Source organism: Ovis canadensis, chromosome 26, assembly GCF_042477335.2.
Source record: "Ovis canadensis isolate MfBH-ARS-UI-01 breed Bighorn chromosome 26, ARS-UI_OviCan_v2, whole genome shotgun sequence".
NCBI lineage: Eukaryota > Metazoa > Chordata > Mammalia > Artiodactyla > Bovidae > Ovis > Ovis canadensis.
Window position 1 is genome coordinate 47,564,161 of NC_091270.1, and position 26,811 is coordinate 47,590,971.

The window sequence follows — 26,811 nt, forward strand, 5'->3', positions numbered from 1 at the left end:
ACTCAAAGTTCTCAGCCTCTTTTGGATAGGCATTGAGGTATCTCTGTTTCCATAGAGCAGCTCCCCTATCTCAGCTGAAGCCATGATTCTCCAAGCCAGACAGTGGCTTACCTTTCTTGTACTCTGCAAACTAAATGTGGACCTGCCTTCCATGTTCTCTCACCCAGTCCCATGCTGAGAAAACCCTGATGCTCTCCTATTTCCTCATCAATCCAGGGCCTTCCGAACATTAAAACAGACAAGCTTCGAACCTGGCTCTCTTATTCACTGGCAGCCACATATGTTCTCTAGGCTAAGTCCTCTATCAGTAAAACTAGATGAGATAAAACACGATCATCTAAAGCTCTTTCAAGATTTAAGTTATCTCTCGCTCCGGCTCCAGCTGCCGTAGCTTGAAACATCCCCACAGTAAATGATTTCTTCTTGTGGTGCTTTGCTTTTTCTGATCAGAGAAAGGATCTCTTTCTCTGATCAATTCCAAGACAATGTACATGCGGCATTTGCAAATCTTTCTCCTCCTGGTTTTAGCTCTCGCTTAAAAAGTTATCTTAAATCAGCTAAAACCATCATGCCATTCATTAAACCATCTTGCAGGTATGTGTGTGTATGCATGCGTGTGTGCATACATACGTGTGCATATTGTGTTGAGTGTGGGATCAGGAAAAGATGCGGTATGACCCAGAGTGACCTGATGTAATAAAGCTTCATAGTAAGGTCTAATTACCACAACTCACCTCTTTATTATTAATTCCTCAGTCCTGGCACATGAAATAGCTTAATCATTTTCAGAATTTGCATGACTAATGGAGTGAGTTCTGATGGAATAAGGATAAGTTTCATAATTAGGTTTTGCTGGAAACTTGTGCAAACCAGTCTATGTATAATTTGGTCAGCTCTTGATTTTTAATGAGGGTACCGAGAGTGACTGAAGCCTCTGGCAGCCTTTACTTCATGTTTTAATTACCCACAGTAATCCTGACAATTACGTGCGTGTAATAAATCACATCATAATGACTCATAAAGAAAGTATATTTAATTATTGAAGAGGGAGTTGGAGTTCACCGATTAGACAGGTGGAGAGGGGGTGTGCCGAAATATGAGCCGTATTTGAAAACTGAGCTGCCTGATTCTGTGACACGGAGGAATCAGCCTCTGAAACTGGCATTATGGAGAATAAGGAGAGGCGTCACCAAATTTTCAGTTTCAGCTTCAACACTGAAGAGCTCTGAAGTCATCACTCCTGTCCTTACAATAGGAAAAAAATTGAACAAACTGAAAATTAGAGACTTTTCTTCACCCATCAGAACACTGCGGTTACAGAGCAGATCGTCCTCTGCTTTCCTGAGGGAAGGGCTGCTGGAGCCATAAAGTGGCAGAAACATGTAAATAGTAATTTTTATTAATTACTGGAGGTGGAGTGGTGGAGAAGACTCTTGAGAGTCCCTTGAACTACAAGGAAATCAAACCAGTCAGTCCTAAAGGAAATCAATCCTGAATATTCATTGGAAGGACTGATGCTGAAACTCCAATACTTCAGCCACCTAATGCTAAGAACTGACTCCTTAGAAAAGACACTGATGCTGGGAAGATTGAAGGCAGGAGAAGGGGACGACAGAGGATGAGATGGTTGGATGGCATTACCGACTTGATGGACATGAGTTTGAGCAAGCTCGGGGAGTTGGTGATGGACAGGGAAGCCTGGCGTGCTGCAGTCCATGGGGTCACAGAGTTGGACACAACTCAGCGACTGAAATGAACTGAACTGAACTGAGTGTGGCCTAGGTAAAGAGTGAGAAATTCTGGGGAGCTGGAGACTTAGAGGGACATCCACACTTTGGGGGATTTTCACTTATAGGAGCTCTATCAAATTCTCCCACAAAACAAACACTCAAAAATCCCCTCAGTAACTGGAAGAAGGGGGTGAAGGGTGACTATAGCAAAATACACCCAGAGGGTTCTCTGGAACAAAGTCCTACTCACCCTGGGAAAAGAGTTTCCTGTTGCTTTATCTAAAACCTAAGGGGATGGTGGGGGAATGGCATTTCTCCCACTCAACCTCCTCTAGCCCTCCTCTCTCACCTGGGGGAAAACAGGTAGAGAAAATACACCCTTAACAATTACAGCCCCAAGATACAGGGCCACTGAAAAACTGAGATTTAATCACAAAATTACACAACCTTCCTTTCTCCCATACATTACTACTGTGAGGCTCCAGTATAACAGTGAATTATAGACAAAAGAGCTTCAATGTAGATGCTATTTAAGAAAGAGTTCTCTGAGAAATCCTAAGATGAGACAAAAGCACAGATGATAAAGGAATTTGAATCCTTGGGAAACTACAGGTACAGCAGACATTAAACAGAGTGTAATTGCTAGCCAGAATATCATAAAATCTCATGCTACAGATCTGTTTGCCTTAGTTCCTATTATCTAATATGTCATATCCCATTGCAAAAAAAAAAAAATACAAAGCACAGTAAAAGGCAAGGGAAAAGTGTTATATGAAGAGATAGAGCAAGTGTTAGATAAGACATAGGTGTCATCAATTTGGAGTTGGCAAGAGATATAAAACAAGTATGATTACTATTTAAGGGCTCTAAATAAAAAAGGTAGGCAGTGCAGAAAAACAAGTGAGTAATGTTAGCAGAGGGTTGGCATCTCTAAGAAAGAATCAAAAGGAAAAACTAGAAAATAAAAATGCTGTAATAGAAACAAAATATGTCTTTATAGACTCACTTGTGGACTGGACAAAGCACAAGAAAGGATAAGTGTGCTTGAAGATATGTCATCAGAAATTCCCCAGACCCATACCAAAGAGAAAAAGGATTTAAAGAAACCCAGAACTGTATTGAAGAAACAAGGGACAATTTCTCACAATATGCAAAATATATGCATTATTGGAATATAAAGAGAAGAGAGAAAGAAGGAAGCAGGAGAAATATTTGAAGTGAATATTGGCTGAACATGTTCCAAAATTAATGACAACACATCACAGATACAGAAAGGTCAGAGCACACCAAGAATAATAAATATTAAAATGTCTACAGCTATGCATATCATATTCAAACTGCTAAAAAATATAAAAAAGACAAACCCCAAAAGAAAACTGTGAAAGAAGGAAGAGGAGGAGAAAACAAACAAACAAACAAAAAAAACACTCTACCTCAAGAGAAACAAGGTTAAGAATCACAGTGGTCTTTTTGTCAGAAACTGTAAGGAAGAAGAGAGTGGACTGAAATATTTAAAGTATTGAAAGAAAAAAATTATCACCTCAACCTAAAATTTTATACACAGTGAAGCTGTCCTTCAAAAGTGAAGGAAAACTAAACACTTTCTCAGATAGACAAAACCTAGGGAGTTTACATCACCAGAAGACCTCTCCTTCAAGAAGATTCAAGAAAGGTAAGAAAGTAAGAAGGTCTTTCAAAGAAGAAGAAAATTGATCTAGGTCAGAATCTCAGGTCTACATCAAGAGAAGAGCATTAGAGAAGAGATAATGCAATATTTTAATTTTTCTTATTCTTATGCTAAAATATACATGTTATTTCTTATTCTTCAGCTAAAATATACATGTTTACATTAGTAAAATTGTATCGGATGATTATAGCACATAAGTACTTGAAATGACGAATTATAGTGTCATCGGAGATGGGAACGAGGAAGAGGGGATACTCCCTTACGAGCACCAGCACTAGACAGAAAGCAGCACAGATTGGAAGATGGACTTGGCTTAGTTAAAGATATATGTTGCCCATTTGAAGATAACTCCTATTCTTTTTTTGTATTATCTTTTTCTAATTTTTTATTGTGGTAAAAGTCACATAATAAAAAGCATACTGTCTTGGCCACATTTAACTATGTAGTTCAGGGGCTCTAAGTACAATCACCATCGTCCATCTCCTGAATTTTTCACTGTCTTAAACTGAAACTCCACCCATATTAAACACTAACTTCCTGTTTCCCCTGTACCTCTCCTCCCCTGCCCCTGGCATCTACCAATGTACTTTCTGAGTCTGTGAAACTGACTATTCTAGGTACCTCGTATAAGTGGAATCAAACAGTATTTCCACCTCATGTATACTGAAATGCACTTCTAAGGTGTAGGAGAAATCAAAAAAATTTTTTTTTGGTAGAGTATGAGTGAGAGAAGAGATAAAATGGAATGTTATACAAACGCTCAAACCAGAGAAGGCAGAAAAGGCAGGGGGAGAATAAATGCAGAAAATAGCAAACAATTATAAAACATAGTAGACAATCTGATTGATCAATAATCACTTTTAATAAGTGGCACAGTGGTAAAGAATCCACCCGCCAATGCAGGAGATGCTGGAGACATGGGATCAGTTCCTGGGCCCTGAAAAATGCCTGGAGGAGGAAATGGCAACCCACTCCAGTATTCTTGTCTGAAAAATCCCATAGACAAAAGAGCCCAGTGGGCTACAGTCGATGGGGTTGCAAAGAGACAGACATGACTGAGCAACTGAACACAGCACACAAATAAAATAACTGAAAGACCAATACTGTCAGAGGATAAAGAAATAGAACCCAATTACATACTATCCATGAGAAACCCACTTTAAACATAAATATTTGCATAGGTTAAAAATGAAAAGATGGAGAAAGATAAACCACGCTAAAACTAATCATAAAGAAAGCTTGAGTAGCTATATTCATTTTAATCAAAGACGGTTCAAAACAAGGAAAATTGTCACAGATAAAGAGGGGCTTATATAATGATGAAGAAGTCAAACCTTTAAGATAACAATCCTAAATGTTTACCTAAAAGTACATAAAGAGCATCAAAATACACAGAGCAAAAAATTGTTAAAGCTAATAAAAGGGGAAATAGATAAATCCACTCAAAATTGGAGACTTCGTGACCCCCTTTTCAGTAACTGGTCAAATTAGCAGGAAATCATAAAGCATGTAGTTGATCTGAACAGCATTATCAATCAGCTTGTTTTAACTGACAGCAGTAGTGTCACTACCAGCAGTAGTGATATGCACATTCTTAAGTGTGCAAAACAGGCGACACCCTGGGCTACAGAAAATACACTAACAAAAAAATGGCACAAATGAACTTATTTATGAAACAGAAATAGAGTCACGGATGCAGAAAACAAATTTATGGTTAGCGGGGAGGGTGGGAGGGAGCAAACTGGGAGATTGGAATTGACATACATATGCTGCTGCTGCTGCTGCTGCTGCTGCTGCTAAGTCACTTCAGTTGTGTCTGACTCTGTGCAACCCCACAGACAGCAGCCCACCAGGCTTCTCCATCCCTGGGAGTCTCCAGACAAGAACACTGGAGTGGGTTGCCATTTCCTTCTCCAATGCATGAAAGTGAAAAGTGAAAGTGAAGTCGCTCAGTCGTGTCCGACTCTTCGCCACCCCATGGACTGCCGCCCACCAGGCTCCTCCGTCCATGCTACTATGTATAAAATGGGCTTTCAGAGTGGCTCAGTGGTAAAGAACCCACCTACAATGCAGGACACATGGCAGGAACCGTGAGTGTGATTCCTGCGTCAGGAAGATCCCCTGGAGAAGGAAACGGCAACACTCTCCAACATTCTTGCCCGGAAAATCCCATGTACAGCCCATGGAGTCTCAAAAGAATCGGACGTGACTTAAGAACAAGACAACAAGCAATACATAAAATAGATAACTGGTAAGGACCTCCTACGGAGAAGGCAATGGCACCCCACTCCAGTACTCTTGCCTGGAAAATCCCATGGATGGAGGAGCCTGGTGGGCTGCAGTCCATGGGGTCGCTAAGAGTTAGACGCGACTGAGCGACTTCACTTTCACTTTTCACTTTCATGCATTGGAGAAGGAAATGGCAACCCACTCCAGTGTTCTTGCCTGGAGAATCCCAGGGATGGGGGAGCTTGGTGGGCTGCCGTCTATGGGGTCACACAGAGTCGGACACGACTAAAGCAACTTAGCAGCAGCAAGGACCTCCTATATAGCACAAGGAAACTCTATTCAATGGTCTGTAATGATCTATATGGCAAAAGAATCCAAAAAAGAGTAGATGAATATGTACATGTATAACAGATTAACTTTGCTGTACAGTACTAACACAGAATTATAAACCAAATACACTTCAATAAAAATTTAAAAATTAAAACAAATAAAAACATTGAAATCATAAAAAAATATTAATCAGAACACAGTGAAATTAAACTAACAGAAAGAAATTAGTAACAGAGAGCTGAAAAATTTCCCAAATAGGTAGAAATAACTTCTTTTTTTTTAATTTTTATTTTTACTTTATTTTACTTTACAATACTGTATTGGTTTTTGGCATACATTGACATGAATCCGCCACTTCTAAATAACACATAAGTACAAGAAGACAATCTAAAGGAAGCTTTATAAAAACAAATGTAGGTTATCAAAATAGGTGGGATAGAGCCTAAAGGGAAACTTATGACATTAAATGTATATATTAGAAAAGAGGAAGTAACTAAAATTAATAACCTAAGATTCTATGAAAAGAGAATAGAGAAAGAAAAACTTTAATCCTAAAGCAAGCAGAAGAAAAGTAATAATAAAACTATAGGATAAATCAATAAAAATGAAAATAGGAAAACAAAAGAGAATCTGCTCTTCAAAAGACACCATTAAGGAAATGAAAATATAAGCCACATGTTGGGAGCAAATGTTTGCAAAATACATAACTGAACAAGAACTTGTATCCAAAATAAACAAAGAACTCGTAAAACTCAATAAGAAAACAATTCAGTTAAAACATGGGTAGAATAACTGAAAAGACAGCTCACCAAAGAAAATATGCAGGTTGAAAGTAAGCACAGAGAATAGATGCTCAAGTCATTTGTCCTGACAGAATTGCAAATTAAAATAATGATGAAGTACCAGCACCTACCTGTTCATTTAGCAAAAATTCAACAAAACTGACAATATCAAGGATGCATAGCAACAGGAATTCTCATTCATTGATGGTGGGAATGAAAAAAAGTTCTTTGGAAGATGGTTTGTAGGTTTCTTATAAAATTAAACATCAGTTCAGTTCAGTTCAGTTCATTCCCAGTCATGTCCAACTCTTTGAGACCCCATGGACTGCAGCATGCCAGGCCTCCCTGGAGGATTAAGCAGGCTTACCATAAAATCTAGTAATTGGGATCTGAGATGTTTGCCCAACTTCTTTGAAAACTTCAGTCATTTCAGTTCAACCGCTCAATTGTGTCCAACTCTGCGACACCCCATGGACTGCAGCACACCAGGCTTCCCTGTCCATCACCAACTCCCAGAGCTTGCTCAAACTCATGTCCATCAAGTCAGTGATGCCATTCAATCATCTCATCCTCTGTTGTCCCCTTTTCCTCCCGCCTTCAATCTTTCCCAGCATCAGGGTCTTTTCTAATGAGTCAGTTCTTCACATTAGGTGGCCAAAGTATTGGAGTTTCAGCTTCAGCATCAGTCCTTCCCATGAATATTCAGGCCTGATTTCCTTTAAGATAGACTGGTTTGATCTCCTTGCAGTCCAAGGGATTCTCGATAGTCTTCTCCAGCACCACAGTTCAAATGCATCAATTCTTTGGCACCCAGCTTTCTTTATAGTCCAACTCTCACATCCATACATGACTACTTTTGGTGGGTGCCCAATATGCTGCTGGAGATCAGTGGAGAAATAACTTCAGAAAGGATGAAGAGATGGAGCCAAAGCAGAAACTACGCCCAGTTGTGGATGTGACTGGTGATGGAAGTAAAGTCCGATGCTCTTAAGAACAATATTGTATAAGAACCTGAAATGTTAGGTCCATGAATCAAGGTAAATTGAAAGTGATCAAAACTGATTCCTAAATCATTTTAGGAATCAGTGAACCAAAATGGACCAGAATGGGTGAATTTAATTCAGATGACCATTACATCTACTACTGTGGGCAAGAATCCCTTAGAAGAAATGGTGTAGCCCTCATAGTCAACAAAAGAGTCTGAAATGCAGTACTTGGGTGCAGTCTCAAAAATGACAGAATGATCTCTGTTCGTTTCCAAGGTAAACCATTCAATATCACAGTAATCCAAGTCTATGCCCCAACTACTAATGCCAAAGAAGCTGAAGTTAAACTGTTCTATGATGAAAACTTACCTCTCCACAAAAATGTGCATGTGAATCTTATAGCAGCTTATTCAGAATCACCAAAAAAAAAAAAACCTACAAGCAACCAAGATGGCCTTTAATAGATGAATTGATAGCAAACTGCTATATCCACAGAATTGAATTTTATTTAGCAAAACTGAACTATCAAGACACAAGAAGACATGAATAAATCTTAAATTTTGTCTGTTTCTAAGAAGTCAGCGTGAAAAAGCTACATATTGTATGATTCAAATTATATGACATTCTGGAAAAGGCCAGACTATAATGACAGTAAAAACAAAAGCCATTATCGACCCATCAAAACTCAGGCTAAATAGTTGCTTGTAAACAAGATCAAATTTATGTCTCTTTTGAAACGTAGAGTTATATCCTGTTTATTCGCTAATGAATTCATTATACTGCAGAAATGTGTGTGTGTGTTTTAAGGAATTTCCAATACTTTTGCCTTTCTCAATGTTGATATGAATGTTTGAATTGGAGAAGTTAACAATATTTGCTTGCTTTTAAGCCCTTTCATAGGATGGTATTCATACTGGTTACTTGCCACACATCAGAATCTGGTTTTCAGCTTCATAGGCTTTGATTTGCCCTCTGGGAAAAGATATGTACCAACCAAGCAGTCATATATTACTTTACAATAAAACCACCTAAGAACCTAAATGCTCAGATTGGTGCGGCCAGTGCATCCCTCATTCACAGAGCAACGACAGGATCTTAATCAAGTTAACTGACTTCTCCTCAACTGAAAATTAAGTAATTGCAGAGTTGACGTAAGGATTAGCATAATAAACATGAAGCACCTAGGGTAGGGCTTTCCAGGAATGCTCATTCAATGCATGGCCCCTATGATGAAAGAGAGCCTCATCTGCATGTGCCTGACAGACCTGAATTTAGAGCAGAAGAGGTTGGTTGAAGGACCCTTAGGCTGATAACAGCCTGTTGCATTTACACATCAGGCTCAGAGCCATCTTCCCAACCTGTTGCCACAAGAGTTTGAGTCCAAGAAGAAGAGAAACTTTTCTTATGGTAAGACAGAAGATGTCAGACAGGTGATGTTGGTTACAGTTACTCATTTCCTAGATCAAAGGAAGGTTTATTTAGAGAAGATTTTGTGAAAGTATTTATCAAGTTCACTACTAAATCATAATCATAGTAAACTTGCTATCCTGAACCTTTATTTCCCAAGGAACGGGGGAGCTCTAGATAACCCCTTGGTTTGTTCTCACGTGTATTGCATGGTATTCATCATGTGGATTTTATACTTTAAGATTCACCTATTTTTTCCCAGTTCGTGGGTGACAGGAACACATCTTGCTGTAATTACTATATATCTACAAGTAGATGGTGAATTTCCCTAAAATCATGGAAGGTGTAAACTATAAAGCAGTTGAATTTTGTTTCTGAATTTCTTGATAGTACGAGAGATGCCCTGGACTTACTGTAACTTTCTTAAACCAGTAACATGGCAAGACAACTGGCCAAGTTTACAGACAATGGCTTTCATCAGCCACTCATTCTCTACTCAGTAAGGCAACAAATATTTACTAGGAATTCGGTGGATGTCCTCTTAATCATAATGTGCCAAACACTGTATTACATGCTGGATCACACACATGATCTGTGTTCTCATGCAACTCAAGCATACGGAAGTTCTCTGTAAGCCGTAGAGAGGAAATGTCAATAGTCTTTTATTTTCTGTCAATCTCTGTCATATGAGATACTCATAATAGTTGCAAGATATCTTCGACTTCAGTGAATCTAAAGTGTTGGAATGAATCATCCTGGATAATTTTTCCCAGAACTTACCTAAGCATCGTTACTGTTTACATAACTTTAGGTCGGAATATTCCTAGGAGCATAGTAGGGACTTTTCCTGATTCTTTATGGAAGAATGTATTGACTGTAATTTAACCTCTGGATTATTCATTTATCATTATTAATGTCAGTGATTGGATGTATCATAGTACACTGTACAGTTATAGTTAGTTGAATCGGAAGAGAATTTGACCCAGCAGGAAGACAAAGAGAGTACCTCGCTTCATCCCTTCTGTGACTACTTTGTTTTTTTAATGATTATTTATTGAAATAGAATTCACTTACTATACTGTTCACTGTTTGCAGCTCAGTACAGTGGTTTTTTTATAGTCACAGAATCGTGTAGCTGGCACATCGAAGTTTAGAACAGGTTCATCCCTCTGAAAAAAACCATTCAGCCCTTCCCACATCCTCTGAAATCACTAATATACTTTCTGTCTTTATGGATTTCCCCATTCTGAACATGTTGTAAAAATTGAACTAGGTAGTATAAGACCTTTTGTATTTGACATCTTTTATTTAGCAGAATGTTTTTAGGTTTATCCATGTTGTAGCATGTCTAGTTTTTATTCCTTTTTAGGCCTGAATAATATTGCATTGTATATGCAATACTTTGGTGATGCGAAGAGCACAACTCTTTAGAAAAGACCCTGATGCTGGGAAAGATTGAAGGCAGGAGGAGAAGGGGATGACAGAGGGCGAGGTGGTTGGATGGCATCACCGACTCGGTGGATGTGAGTTAGTCAGGAGTCAGACACAACTGAGTGACTGAACAACAACAATATTCCATTGTATCAGCCCACTACATTTTGTTTATCCATTCATTAGTTGATAAACATTTGAGTTGTTTATTTCCTTGGCCATTATTAATAATGCTGCAGTGGACATTCATGTGAAGGTGTTTGTATAGATACGTTTTCAGTTCTCTTTGATATGTACCCAGGAGTAGGATTGTTAGGTTATGTGATAACTCTATGCATAGCGTTTTGAAGAGCTGCCAAATTATTTTGCAATGCTGATACACCGTTGGTGATTATGCCAGCAATGCGTAAGGGCCCCAATGTCTTTACAATCTCTCTGATACTTGCTATTGTCTGTCTAATATTTTCTATTATAGCCATCCTAGTGGGAGTGAAGTGGTACCTCACTGTGGTTTTTATTTGAATTTCCTTTAGGCTTAATGATGAGAATCTTTGCTTATTGGTCATTGATATGACTATCAAGCCTTTTACCCATTTTTAATTGGGTTGTCTTTGTTGTTGAATTCTAAGAGTTATTTATTTTTCCTGACCAAGTTCTTTATCAGATATATATTATTTGCAATATTTTATCATATGTACTCTGTATGCATGTTGGGGAATGCCTTAAACACCCGAGCAGTTCCCATCTCTTCCTTAGTCTGTGCTTCCTGCCTGTGCAGTCTCAAAGTCACCCAGATACGAGGGTTGAAGGACGTCTCAGGTGTTTCCTGGATAACATGTGCAGAGCTTTGCACGTGCGTGTGGTTGCTTGTCGATTCCTGGAATGAATAAGTTCAAAGCCCCCACCCCCATGGACTTATGCTCCAGCTCTTCTGTTTAAGGATTTTGATTAGCCTCTTGCTTGCCACACTGTTATCTTTGCCTCAAGTATCTACAGTTTTAAACAACTGCTGCTCATCATTTTTGGAAAATTTCCCAGGAGAACCAGTTATTCCCGCTGAGGAAACTCGGAGTCAGGTCAAATAAAGGCAAGTCCTGTGATGGGGTGTCTCCAGGGAGCCGCAATGAGCTAAATGGTGACATTTTCTGTAAATAAGGCTTTGGGGGAAAGTTCAAATCCATTCTTATCCCTCCAGTGGATGCTGAAATGCTGGTTTTCCTGCCCACTGTGATTGTGAGGCTTTTGGACTTCAAGGCTACCAGAGAGCTGGGGAGAGGGGATGGGAATAAAGCAAGTTACAGTGCAACAAAACTTACCATTCTTATCAAGATCCTGTCATTTTTCTTGAAATGTACACTTTTCAGATTGCTTCAGGCATCTGGCTAATTTCCAGAGTTCTGAAAAAGTTGATTTTGAGAATTTTTATCAGTATTCTCATTGCTTTTACGGAAGAGCGGAGTTTTGAAGGTCCTTACTGCCATCTGGAAGTGCTCTTCTCCAAGGTTACTTTTTCTAGTTTAGTTTTTTATTATCTTTCTATTAAAATTTCAATGATCACTTAAGTTGATATAAAACTATCTCTTTGCAGCAACTTCTCTCTTCAACTATAATTTGACACTTTTAATTTGCAAATCAAAAAAAACAGGCATATTAGAATTAAAGATAACACATGCAAAAATTTACCATTAAATGCCACATGGACTTTGTGATATTTTTAGTCTGTGCAAATGTTGTTTTAAAATGATGTCAGGGTGTGTTCTAGTCAGGGACTAGAAAATTATGGCCTGCAGGCTAAATCCCCAGCCTACCACTTGTTTTGTATAATGGCTTGCAATGGCAAAGCAGTTTGTTTAATTTGCAGTGACAGTATTTAATGGTGCTGACTGAATGAAATATGTATTGATGGTATCAGATTAGGCACTTATCACAATATTCCTATTCAAAAGCACTTGTTACAATTAGAAAAATTTAAAAGACTATCTCATCACAACAGAATTCGTAAACAAAGTTTATTTATAAGTGGCTTATTTGGTAACCAAGCAAGGGAAGTCATTGATTGTGAGCCAATTATATTGTTTGATTGCAACAACCAACAAGTGTGTCACAGAAAATGAAATCATTTAATACCATTAATTTTTCAGCAATAATGGTTGTTTGAATAGTTGACCTTGGAAACTATATCAATAGCCATTAAAAAATAAGACATGATTTTGAGGGGTTTCCCTTAGCTTATTATGAGTCAATAAATGTTACTGTTTAATTGTTGTTTATTAAAGAAACGAATGCCAAATTTGAAGTAACTGAAAAATTGTCCTCTGTGAATAGTCTGCATGGCACAACGTCCATGTGAAAATATATTCAGAAAAGGTGAGAAAATACTGATTCAGTACAATCTAAAGTGGAATCTACTAAGATGTATTACAACTGAGAGTGATATTGATAAAAATACATGTGGAGCAGAAATTCATAGTTAGACAAATTTTCAAACCTTGTAAAATGTAAGGTGTGTACTGTGTATATTTATTATATTCATGAATATAATATATGTATTTTTTAATCAGCCAGTAGCGTGTGGAAAATGTTTTAATTTATCCTGAGTTATTAGGTCAGTAGCATCAGTAGTGAACGTCATTGGCTCTTCCAGACTTCACCATTGTTAGTTCTGTGAATTTTTGTCAGAAACAGAAGCTGAATATCCTGACTTACACTATTGCAAAGCCATCTAAGAACTTAGTAGTGGTAAGGATTTATTGTCAGTTTTTGAACTCTGGGTCAAGACTGAAATTTTTCTGAATAAGAATTGTCCTTGATCACGTTTATTGATCTCTTCAGAATCTATCATTCACTGTTTTTCTTAAACTATCAAACATAAAACTAAAAGACCAAACAGCTTATATATGAAACTCGTTTTATGATAAAAGTCACTAAAATAACAATTATTGTTCTTTGAATCACAACTAATGTCATGCTCCCTTATACATTTCCCATGAGGTCAGAAATTAAAACTAATGGTGCAATCACTATTTCCACACATATTTGCAGTGAATATATCTTCTGATCTCGTAGAACTTACTGCCAGTTCCAGTAGTAAGTTCATGTGTTTAGACCAACTTCTGTATTTTAAGTTCATTTATCGGTGCAAGTAAGGGGTTTCCACCTATCTTTCAGTTGCAAGTGATAAATCTGCCAGATGATGACATGCTAAAGGCAGATATAGAAAGAAGGGTCTAATAATGTCTCCTAAGTGATGAATATTCTCAATTAGAATCATATGCTCATGGGGCAGTATCAGTATTTGGCAGTACCTATCTGTGTGAAAAAAACTTTTTTGAAGATGATAAATCTTTGAACTAAATCTTGTTAGCATTAGCATGTGAGCATTTGCAATTGATTTTGATGATAAGAACACTAATTTTGTTTGCCAGTTAATCAAAGTACTTTTGAAAATCTATTTCTTTTCATTATTTTTAGATCTATAATAGAAAATTCTATTTATTATGATTATTATTGGGGCTTTCCTGGTGGTTCAGACAGTAGAGAATCCTCCTGCAATACAGGAGACCTAGGTTCAGTCCCTGGGTTGGGAAGATCCCCTGGAGAAGGGAACAGCTCCCCACTCCAGTATTCTGGCCTGGAGAGTCCCCATGGACAGAAGAGCTGGTGGGCGACAGTCCATGGGATCACAAAGAGTTGGACATGACTGAGTGACTTTCACCTTATGATCATTATCATGAATATTATCAATGAGAAATTGTGAAAAATTATTTTCTGTCTTGCTGTATACCTACATAATATCAGTTTTGTCTCTTGGCCTGCAAAGCTGGCCCTTTACAGAAAAAAAAAAAATTGTTTTGATCCTGTTCTAGTTAGGTTGACCACTATTGCATCAGATGTTTGGAAATAATAGGCACAAATTAATTTCAGGATAATTTTGCAAAGACATTACTTTTCATTCCAAACTCTTACTAAAAGTTTTGTGTTTAGATTAATAGGGTGTTGAATAGCTTGGAAAAGTAGAAGGGAATAAAGAGTGTCATAACATGCAGTTGACTCCTCAGTTCAGCTCAGTTCAGTCGCTCAGTCATGTCTGACTCTGTGACCCCGTGAACTGCAGCATGCCAGGCCTCCCTGTCCACCACCAACTCCAGGAGTCCACCCAAACTCATGTCCACTGAATCGGTGATGCCATCCAACCATCTCATCCTCATCCCCTTCTCCGCCCGCCTTCAATCTTTCCCAGCATCAGGGTCTTTTCAAATGAGTCAGCTCTTTGCATCAGGTGGCCAAAGTATTGGAGTTTCAGCTTCAACATCAATGTGGAAGACCTGGGTTCAATCCCTGGGTTGGCAAGACCCCTGGAGAAGGGAAAGGCTACCCACTCCAGTATTCTGGCTTGGAGAATACAGTCCATGGTGTTGCAAAGAGTCAGACTCCTCAATTATGTAGCCTCAATTTCCCACTGTGTGTGTGTGTGTGTGTGTGTGTATATATATATATATATATATATATATATATATATATATATATACATACACATAAGATACAAGAATCAAAGAGTAAAAGTAATCATCAAGATATCTGAAATTTGGTGTGGTTTTGTTCCACTTTTGCTCTGGAGTCCTGAGTAAAAGAGAACGGGCCCCTGGCCGATGACCAAATAGAAGAGGCTGAGAAGAATTCACAGGACATGTAGTTTATTTTCTCTTCTTTCACAGGGTGATGAGAGCTCATGCATAATTTAGAATCCTTTTCCATGGACATTTTGATATGGAACAGAAAGATGATAAGAAGGAATTTGCATTCTTGCAAAATAGTCTGGAAATGACTCACTGGCTAGTTAAATATTACTTGTGTTTGTGTTAAGTAGCCATATAATTCTTAACAGATGCCAGTTGACTCTAATTTGTAAAAGCCAAAGCTTCTTAGATGAAACCCTTGACAGTGCGTTACTTGGGGGCTTCCATTTGGTCTCCAGGGGCAGTGAAGAGGGGCATGCATGCACTTCTCCCTGCTGGAAGACTCGTGATGGGCCACTGGGTGCTCTTGTCCCTGCTTTGAGACGTAGCAAGAAAGATGCAAGTTACAGCTCCCTTACTAGCATTCACCATGGTTCCATGGGACAGGAGGCATTTCAATGTGTGTACATTTGGTGGTGATTTTGTTTTTGATTTTTGTAACGAGGTATAGTTGATTTATGGGCTTCCCAGGTGGCACTAGTGGTCAAGAACCCGCCTGCCAGTGCAGGAGACATAAGAGACATGGGTTCCATCCCTGGGTTGGGAAGATCCCCCCGGGAAGGGCATGGCAACCCACTCCAGCATTCTTGCCTGGAAAATCCCATGGACAGAGGAGCCTGGCAGGCTACAGCCCATACGGTGACATAGAGTCGAGCACGACTGAACCGACTTAGCACGCACGCACGCACGCGAAGTTGATTTACAACGTTGTGTTAGTTTCTGCTGTAAAAGGAAGTGAATCAGCTTAATGTATACATATATCGCTCCCTGGTGAACCTCCCTGCCCCCCACCCCACCCCTCTAGATCCTCACGGAGCCCCAAGCTGAGCTCCTTATGCTTTTCAGCAGGCTCCTGCCAGCTATCTATTTTACAAATGGTAGTGTATATATGTCAATCTAATCTCCCAATTTTTCCCACCCCTGCTCTCTCCACACCATATCCACACATCTGTTCTCTGTTTCCAGAAAGTTTATATAATCCTTCCTGCCTCTTTCCCTTCCTCTCTCCTTCCTATAAATGACTGCACCCAAGTAGACAATATTGGGAAGGCAAACATGACTCCCCAAATTTTCCATCTGGACCTTAGGCAGTAGGGGTAAGTGATGGGCTATCCAGATGGTTTCCTGGTGCAGCAGGCCTCAGCCTCCAGAAATCCAGTGACAAGTGTCACCTCCATAGTCACACATAAGGAAAGTCAAGTGCTCGATGTGCTGCAGAAACTTAATTTCAAACTGTGTGTGCATTCTCCGTTACTAAATCGTGTTCAACTCTTTGTGACCCCATGGACTCTAGCCTACCAGGTTCCTCTGTCCATGGGGTTTCCCAGGCAAGAATACTGGAGTGGGTTGCTATTTCCTCCTCCTCCAGGGATCTCCCCGCCCCAGTGATCGAACCTACTTCTCCTGAATTGGCAGGCAGATTCTTTACCACCGCACCACCTGAGAAGCCCCAATTTCAAGCTAGAGGTGAACAGAAAAGAATCAACATTCTGCTCCTTTCCCCTAGTTCTCTCTCATCTTTAATGTAAAGACCTACTAACACCCAGGGGACATCTCAGTAACAATCCTGGAGACTGTCTTCCCCCCTCCCATCCTGGGACTCCTGTCTCCCACCAAAGAAACTGAACTCAGCTTTCATCACTAAAATCAACCCAAGTTTAATCACTTTAATCACAGCCATTTCTCTCCCACCAGAGACCACTAATCCTAACTTTTCATCTTTAATCAAGGCAGACCACTTTTTAAAAATAGCCATCCTATAAAACACAAGGTGGGAGGAGGGCTCCGCATCGCGACAGATGTCGAGGGGCCTCCACCTCCATGCCGTCCCTTGCTTCCTAACAGGTCACAGGTGCTAAAGAAAAATGCTATTGCACCCAGAATGCCTTTACTCCACAGGCTTCCCTCCAGAGATGGCTTCCAGATGTGGGGAAAAGTCTAAAGTCCGTGGCCCTCGACACATCATTAAGTCTTTCCAGGGTTTCCAAAAGTCTGTAATCACCAGCACACTAATAATTTGTCTCCATCTTGAACTTCAGCCTCAGGGATTTCAGAGAAACTACGGAATGTAAATAAGAAGTTTTCACAAATAACACCCTATTTCCAGAAAATGAATCCAGTAATATCCATATACCCTGGAATTACGTTATCTCCTTTACACAATTTGTGTCCCTTTCAGTTTAATACCCCTCACTCTCTGTCTCTTTCTTACACACACACACACACACACACACACACACACACACTCAATAATATGTGTACACTCACAACTCTAACATTTTGACGGATGCTGTTTTTTCCCAGTCCTAATTTCTTGAGGGGGGAATTATTATTAGTAATTGTCAAGCCTCTTGCCCCACTGCATAAGGAAAGCATTTTTGTCACCCTAATCTGACCCAGGCTCAACCCTTTAAAACCTCAGAAAATACATCAATATAATGAAAAACAAACTACTTTTCAGATATTTCAGTTTCCTATTTCCCACTTGTATATCATCCCCGCCAAAACTAAATCTTTTGCCTGAAATATGCATTTGTTTCCTTTAACGTGTTTTTTTCTCTCTTTTTTTTTTTTCTGTAATGTGTTTTCCTTTTAACATCAAAAGTATTCAAGTAACTGATTCCATCATTCAGTTCCTAGCCCACTGAACAGGGAAAATTGTATCCCAAACTGTCTGAGGGAGGAACGTATTTTTCATTCCGATCTACTTCTGTGTTTACGGGGTCATTTGATATTTAGAACATGCTGGAAAGAGCACTTGAAAACGCAACCTCATGCCTCAAAAATTAGCTAAGGAAATGGTTCCCGGGAGAGGTGAGGCTGTCCCCCACAACCCCACCCCAACCCCGGGCTTCTCGCCCAGGGCAGTCTCCAGCCTTTATTAAAGGTATCCGCTGCTCTAGGTCATGCCTCATTTGTCCTCACATTGTAGGAAATCCCAAATGCAATATCCATAAAATAAAAAGAGATTTAAATGAGGATCCTTTTGGGGAATGGGTGAGGAAGAAGGGAATTATCCTTTTTTATCTTTCTCCTCCATCTCCTGTCTGGTAACAATTTTCAGTTCTGAGATGCCTGCATGAATGCTTTCACAGAATATGCTCTGCAGAGAATCTGTCAGTTTACACGCATCAGAAATAAAGTAAAACTTAGCAGAGAGATGCTCGCATGTGAGCTCGGATGTGGGTTAATCTCATGGAAACACCCTCCCCTTCTTGCCTTCACCTGGGCCAGGGCCCTTCTGACCTCAGGTCTAACTTCTAAGGCAAGAGGATGGAAAGAAATGTCTTCGTGGAGATTTCACATGGTAAATGTGGAAAATAGAGGCAGTGGATTTGGTCAACTCCATCTGGAAAGCAGCATTTACTAGCAAACAAAACACCCTCCTCACGGCTGGCTTCGTTTACATCAGAACACAGTTTACATTCTCCTGAGTAGACTGAAATAAGACTACGCTGATGTCCTGACGTTTAACACCTCTTCTCTTTTTTAAAAATACCATTTTCAGACTTTTTTTAAAAAGTCATACCAACACTCTTTACCACCAAAGTTCATCATTCTTCAATGACTTTGTGAAGAATTTACATATGCCAGGAATTAGGAGATAGGAACCAGAGGGAAGTTGGAAGGTGTAATTCACTGGAACCTACTTGTCTTAAGACATTCAGGGCTCCAGTCACCCCACTGTCCTTTCTTCAGTTGAATATCAGCCAAACTTATCTATATATAGGTAGAAGCGTGGAAAGTTTTCAGGGTTTCCCTGGTGGCTCAGTGGTAAAGAATCCACCTGCCAGTGAAGGAGACTCGGGTTTGATCCCTGGGTCGGGAAGATCCCCTGGAGGAGGGCATGGCAACACACTCCAGTGTTCTTGCCTGGAAAATCCCATAGACAGAGGACCCTGGTGGGCTACAGCCCACGAGGTCGCGAAAGAGTTGGACATGGCTCGGCAACTAGACAACAACAGCGGCAATGTGGAAGCTTTTCTGGGCTTTCAAGCTTTCCAAGGCTTTATTCTTCCTTCCTCTCTGTCTATGAGCTTTTCAGATTAGGAGGGAAAGTATCCCCATTCTAGCTGTCAAGTGACCAGTATTAATAATTAAGCTTCTTGTCTGGGACACCAGAGCCTTAAGCCAACCAGAGTCCGTCACCCTAGCTGCCCCACAGTGGGTTTCTTTTCTTCTTATTATTATTAGTTTTTATTGGAGTATAGTTGATCTATAATGTTTAGTTTCTGCTGTACAGCAAAGTGAATCAGTTATACATACACATGTGTTCACTCTTTTTGAGACTGTATTCTCCTATAGGGTGGCTTTCCATGTGGCGCTAGTGGTAAAGAATCCACCTGCCAATGCAGGAGACACAAGAGATGTGGGTTCTATGCCTGCGTTGGGAAGATCCCCTGGAGCAGCAAATAGTGCAGAGAATCTGACACAACTGAGCACACACACTTGCACACACTCTCATATAGGGTATCACAGAATATTGAGTAGCATTCCCTCCTCTATACAGTAGGTCCTTATTAGTTACCTGTTTTATATGTGAAAGTGTTAGTCGCTCAGTTGTGTCCAACTCTTTGCAACCTCACGAACTATATAGCCTGCCAGACTCCTCTGTCCACAGAATTCTGCAGGCATGAATACTAGAATGAGTAGCCATTCTCTTCTCCAGGGGATCTTCCCAACCCAGGAATCGAACCCAGATCTCCTGCATTGCAGGCAGATTCTTGACCCTCTGCATAGTAATGTGTATATGTCAATCTCAGTCTCCCAAATCGTCCCTCCCGCCTCCGTGTTTCTTATTCCTTCTCCTTCCCTAAGGTTCCCACATGAGAACCAAGAGGGCTTGGTGCTTTCTAGATAACCAGCCTGCTGTCAAAGTGTGCCACACCCCATGAGATTGTTGTGGCGGGTTTTCTCACTTTTGCCCAGTAAAGGTTTCTCAGCAAGGAGATCCAGTCAGACTGGAGGCTGGGGGCAGCACGGAGCCTGGTGCATGCTTTCCCCTTCTTGCTGAAAAGGATGCAACTCCTGAGGCCTTTCTATGAGGGAAGGTGGGATAGACGCTTCGCCTTCCTGAGTTCCTGTCACAGTTACTTGGTCTTTGAACTGTGGTGTTGGAGAAGACTCTTGAGAGTCCCTTGGACTGCAAGGAGATCCAACCAATCCATTCTGAAGGAGATCAGCCCTGGGATTTCTTTGGAAGGAATGATGCTAAAGCTGAAACTCCAGTACTTTGGCCACCTCATGCAAAGAGTTGACTCATTGGAAAAGACTCTGATGCTGGGAGGGATTGGGGGCAGGAGGAGAAGGGGACGACCGAGGATGAGATGGCTGGATGGCATCACAGACTCAATGGACGTGAGTCTGAGTGAACTCTGGGAGTTGGTGATGGACAGGAAGGCCTGGCGTGCTGCGATTTATGGGGTCGCAGAGTCGGACACGACTGAGTGACTGAACTGAACTGAAGGCTTCTCAGTGCTCCAGGGGCCCTTTTCTGCTTGCCTATACACAGGTTCCTATGTGAAAAGACTGCAAAATTTATCCATGTTTTTACACCTTAAGTTTCTCTCCAAGGTGAAAATAATGCTTTGAAATGAGTAAATGGCGACCGGGTGCAACCCAGAAAAATGAAATCATAATATGACCATAAAGGCTCATATTCTGAAGTTTGACTCTAGCATTTGTGTATGTGTGTGGTGTATGTATATGTGTGCAAGTTTGAGAGAGAGGCAGGGGAAAGCAGAGAGTAGGCAAAATGCCCTCACCTTCCCCTATTTAAATTTCCTCTCTCCCAGAACACAAAAGATGGTAGTCCGAATTGATGATAAGTGACTATTTCTGGGTTAAATACGAACTGCAAAGCCCTGTTGCTACGTCTGTGCTGAGTCCTTGGAGAGAAAGCAGCTGTAGCCCCCAAGATTCAAAATCCTCCGCAGCTCCAGAGGCATCTGGGACTGAAGATTGCCCCCTCCATTTTCGGTGAGAACTTGAACACTGCTTTCAAGAAGCAGTAGCAGTGGATTTTCCCAAAGATTGAACCGAGAAGGGCACTGGAACTCCTGGACACAGGGACCCATCCTTCCTGTCCTCCCCAACAACATCCTTCCTCTCCTCCTCGGCCAAGGGACTTGTCCTTCTCCCTGTGCTAAGACTTGACGAAGCGTGTTATTTTTATTCAACTCAAGTCTTGAGCAAAAAAATATATGGTTCTGCATCCAGGCCAGCAACCTCTCTTCTCAGAATTTACTAGCCACCTGTGGAGTTTTAGAGAGGTTTCAGATGGAAGCGTCACAAGCCAGGGTTTCCTAACACATCCAAAAATGAATCCTGCAAAAACAAACCAAAAAAGGAACTGTGGGTGCCTTTTGAACTTTCTAATAGATGTTGTGATCAGTGGAGGATCTCCTCTATTGGCGGATCATTTTTAAGAATAACCAGAGTCAAGAATGTGTGTCAGATGAAATATGGAAGCCGACTTACACTCTGGGAAACCATGCTTCCTGACTTGGCCCTGAAACCTCGCCCACCTTGTACATAGAGGTTTCCCTGCACGGCTGGATCTCTGTCACCTCAGGAGCCATCACTGGAAACCAAAGGTGCACGGTCCCTTGTTTCCTTTAAGTCAGGAGTCTCCATTCCCAGAATCTAAAGCTGGGTGATCTGAGGTGGAGCTGATGTAATAAGGTTCAAAATAAAATGCATAATAAATATAATGCACTTGAATCATTCTCAAACCATCCCCCCACTCAGTCTATGGAAAAAATCGTCTTCCACAAAACCAGTCCAGGGTGCTAAAAAGATTGGGGACAGCTGCTAAGGCACAGGATTCATACAAGATAGGTTGCTGTGGCCTGGGCGGAGTAGCAGTTTTCTTCAAATGGTTCAGAGAGCAGAGAGGAAAGAGACTGCCTTCCTTAGCTGGGACAGATCCAAGCTTGGGTTCACAAGACGTTTGCTTCATGAATATCAAAGCAGCCTGAAGCAAGGCAGTTGTTGGCAAAGAATGCAGGCAGCTTCCTTCCGGTACCGCTCTGCACGCCCCAGGTGGGCAGCTGCCATGCTCTTCCCAGCCAGCATACTAAGCCCATCAGCTCTCCAAGGCGGAAGGCGAGACCTGATTCCAAGGATATGTCAAGGTTCAACGTCTCCTGGGGTCTCCCCATTGGAACTTGGTTCTCCCAGTTGGCTCGGACAACAGGAAGCCAGTCTTGTGACCAAACCCCCACCCTCATCCCCAACAGGGACCTCTCAGGGGACTCCCACATGGCTTCTTGCCAAGGTCTCTTACACAGAAAGTGCCTTCACCCAAGAGGCTCCTCAGGTTGCTCCGATAACCTGGATGGTGCCGTGCGGCTACCTCTCCATCCAGCAGACCCAGCCTTTATGTTCCAGTGCTGGTTTACAAATCCTCAGACTGCTGGTGCTCCACATTCTCACGGATGATTTATTCGTCTCTTTAGGGAAGTATATTTCTGCAAGGATCATGTCATTTGTGAGGCATATGGCAGGAGGGAGCTTTAGTTAAGGGGTGGTGAACTGAATTGCATCAGGTTTTGCTTTGGCGAAGACACCAGATGGATGCCTTTATGATGAAGCGGGTCTCCTCAGCCTTCTCTTTAATGCCTGTCTCCAACAGGTGTTTCCTCTAAGGCCTATCTGTTTTCCATAACGTCGGAATGAAGAAAGACGTTGTCTGTAACAGCTTGCGTACATAGATCATGCTTTTTATTATTATAGAAATGTGTATAGTGACTTATTTGCTACTCTGAGTCAAGTTAAAATGTGCTTGGAAGGAGATCATCTTCCATTTGCCAAAACGGCATTTCATTTCCAGACCAAGGACTCTTTATTCATTATGGGGGGTGCGCTTGGGAGAGGAAGAACTAGAGGAAGTGGCGAAAAAAAAAAAAAGAGCTGAAGAAAGTGAGCAGAAGAGTAGGGCAGTTGCTGTAGACTTGGGCGCCGAGGGCCACCTCCCAAAGGTAACTTAGCTATGCTATATTAGCACCTGAGGCATAGTGTCGAGGAAGCTACACATGGCGGGGAAAAAAAGATTCTATGAATGAGTAATACAGCCCGTTCTCCAAGTCCTGATAAAAATATGGGTCTTTGGTGTGTTCCCCTTAACGATCACCATGGTCCTGTTTAGCCATCACTGTTAAGAGTGTGCCTGTTTGGCTCTTAGGGCTCTGGGTTGGGGCTCATGACTTACGGATATCGAAACCACAAAAAGCCACGTTAATTTGAATGAACAATGTAGCTCATTTTGGTCAAGCTGACTTTGAGGCTTATATTTCAACATCTTTTGGCTAGGTAGATGACTGGAATCACTAAGCTTGTAGGGAGATTAAATAGGGAGGAAAATTAAGAATTGCACCTAGTCCTTGGCTGATCTCATCAGCAATTAGCCTCTCTGCTTTTCCAAACCCTTCTGCCTCAAGCCTCCTACCTCAGCTTCTCTATCTGTGTCCTCTCTCTGTCCCATTACTTTAGATTTGACATGTCAATCTAAGTTCCTTTGTCAGAAAAATTATGATTTTACATAGCAGTTTAGAAATTAACCTGGTCAAAGAGAGCAAAAATTGCTTGTTATTATGTTGGAGTCTGAGTCTTTGTCCAGGTATCGAATAACAAGCTGTATTAATTCACAGAGAATACCCCTAACCCTTCAGCACAAAGAGAAACAGGTCATATTACTCCATGGATGAATAGCAAAATCTCACAGGAGAATGCTGTCTCTTAAGCTACTGGTTACCAGGGCTGAACCCATAGTAGGCCATGGTACACTATGTTGGAAAAGGCAGAGTAACAGACGTGTTTAAATAAGTATAGGTAGTTAAGCAAATAGTAACATTTATGTGGTCAAAAAAGTGTGAAACACTGAATTATACAAATTTCAAATATCTTTTTTGCATGACTTTTCAGAACCTTTCCTATGCTAAGTGTAGGGTAAATTTCAAAGAGGAGTTACTGTTCTCAAAATTTGTTTGCCTCCAGAAAATATTTCCTAGGGACTTCTCCAGTTGCTCACAGTATGGAATATTTTGGAAAGGGTCATTGTGTTAGAATAGGGCTGACTAATACTGTCGTAGCAACCATGAAACCTTAGCGGCTTAGCACAACCCGTATTTCTTGTTCATGTTACATGTCCAGCATGGGCCAGGAAGGCAAGGAATCAGCTCCACATCATCACTCATATACTCAGGCTGGTCATCTCTGCAGCAGGTTAGGAGGAGGTATGGAGCCTCACCTGAGGACTTCTCCCTGTGTCAGCCATCACTGCTCACACATCATTGGCCAGAACGAATCACGTGGTCTCACCTAACCTGTCCATCTGCTAAGGCAGGAAAAGAGAGTGGGAAATTGTGAATACCAGTAATCTCAACCTCATCAGTATATTCAAGTGTCAGGTTTACGGTCTGTTAGCTCTTTGACTTTTATCCGTGAACTAAGGGGTAAAGTCTCTGAAACCGACAGAAATGCTCAGCAGGTATTTCAAATGCTCCCCGATTCCTCAGCCCCATAAAGGTGGCAGGAGCCCTGTGACTCATTCTGGCCAGTGAAATGTGAGGTACAATGGCTGGTTGACTTGGGCCAAGGCAGTTAAATGCCTGAGCCTGACTCTCTTATCTCTTTCTCTTCTCTTGCCTTGATGACAAGCAGGACATGAGTTCCAGGGGGGCATGCCAATCAATTTAATATAGTAGATCCTCTTTCCCTTTAAGACGCTGAGTGACTGTATGGAGCAGAGACACCTGTTCATCTCAGCAAAATGAATAGTGCGTGTGAGAAATAACCCGTGTTGGGTTAAGTCCTTGGGATTCTGAGGTTGTTTCTGCAGCCTGGGCCTGGATTCTCTCAACTTGAATAGTGCTTTCTAACCCAAACCTCTCAGTGATCCTTTTAGGGTGTCCCTTCTTCTCTCACAGGCACATATTCCTCAGGATGGGGGTGGAATTTTTCTAAGCCTCCTCCAGCCTTTTTGGTGATTGACTCTATGGCATGACAAGTGTTGTGGCTGACTGCGGTGTGGGGGTGATCACATGGAAGGGTTTGCCAAGACTTAGACCAAGGTTTGAGCAAGTTTTAGTCAAATGCAGGCCAGGGAGATGCAAGCTGTAAAAGATGCAAAATGCATTTAATGAGTAAGGATGTTTCAACCGAGACCCATAAGAAAAGATCTGGACAGGAGAGGAGAAGAAAACAGGCTAAGGAGAGAGATATACCACTCGTGACTGGATCTCCTAACCCTGTAAGTTCTAGATTCAGGTGCACAAAACATCTCTCATGAGCTCTCCCAAACAGCAGTAGCATCAAAACAGTAACAAAATTAAGGGCAAAACTTAAGCAGACATAACTACCTTTAGAACACATCTAATCTAAAGTAAAAAGAGAGACTGGTATGTCACACACACATACACACACACACACACACACACACACACACATGCACACAATTCTTGTTGGCTTTTGCCCAAAGTGCTTAATGTGCCTTCAACTCTGAAGACATTGACCCCTTGCTGTTCTTCAGACATGAATCTTTATTCTGGAGTCTCACAGACCTAAGGTTGCTTTCTTTGTGTTATTCACTTTGGGTTCAAGGCTCAACGAGTTTGTTATCGGGCATTGTTAACCAGAGCCCCGAGTGTTCCCAGGCTAACTGTCCCTTCTCCACATTTAGGAATTTTTTCTGCGAAACGGAAGAGGAGATCGACCGCCTTGATAGCAGCGGCATGTTTCACTGGTGCAGAGCCACCCCTTTGAACAAGATGATTCTGGTAGGTGACCTGCAGCCAAACCTCAGATGAAATTGAGCTCCTCTTAGGGTAGATGGTGTCCTCCTACTAATCATAAGCACCTGCCCTTTCTCTTTGTAAACTGTGCATTTTGAAGGAAAAATATAACCTCAGGAGCCATCTAAATGTATGCAGGGTATCAGATGGGGCGTTTGACAACAACCTTGTGGGTAATATGCCAGCGTTTAAAACACTTTAGCTCAGATTCTTCAACCACTTTCTCTTTCCTTTAATAGTTCAGCTGAGTCAGTTATTCAGAATAATGTTCTCCTGAAACTTTGCTGTTTTCTAGTAAATCTGGTTAATTTACATGCACCAGGGGAACATACTATTTTCAAGAATTCTGCAGTCTTTCCTTTTTTTTAAAGTAGATAAATGTTTCCTTAATTTATTGTTTTCAAAGTTGGGATTTTTTTATAGTATTTTTTCTTAAAGCTGGTTATACGTATACTGAGTGTATTAGCCAAGGAATGAGCTCTGTAATGCTTGGTCCTCCCACACCACACAGCATGAGTGAATCCGTATAGATGTAGAATTCTGTCCTTGACTCTGTCCTCCCAAGGAGACAAACTTAACTCAGTTCAGTGAAATGCCAGCAACCAAGATGTAAACATCTCAAATCCTAATCCCAGGCTCTGACACCCACTTTCTTTATCTCCATCTATTCTCAGAGTTGGAAACTCAAGTACAGTATCAC

The 26,811-nt window shown here is 41.1% G+C and overlaps 1 protein-coding gene across 1 annotated transcript in view; it reads left to right on the forward strand.

Moving 5' to 3' along the window:
* KCNU1 (potassium calcium-activated channel subfamily U member 1) overlaps nucleotides 1-26,811 on the forward strand; it is a 138,971-nt gene that overhangs the window by 86,549 nt on the left and 25,611 nt on the right. The window contains exon 20 of the mRNA XM_069572840.1: nucleotides 26,000-26,096. Within this exon, the coding sequence (XP_069428941.1) occupies nucleotides 26,000-26,096 (97 nt within the window). The remainder of the gene's footprint in view (nucleotides 1-25,999; nucleotides 26,097-26,811) is intronic.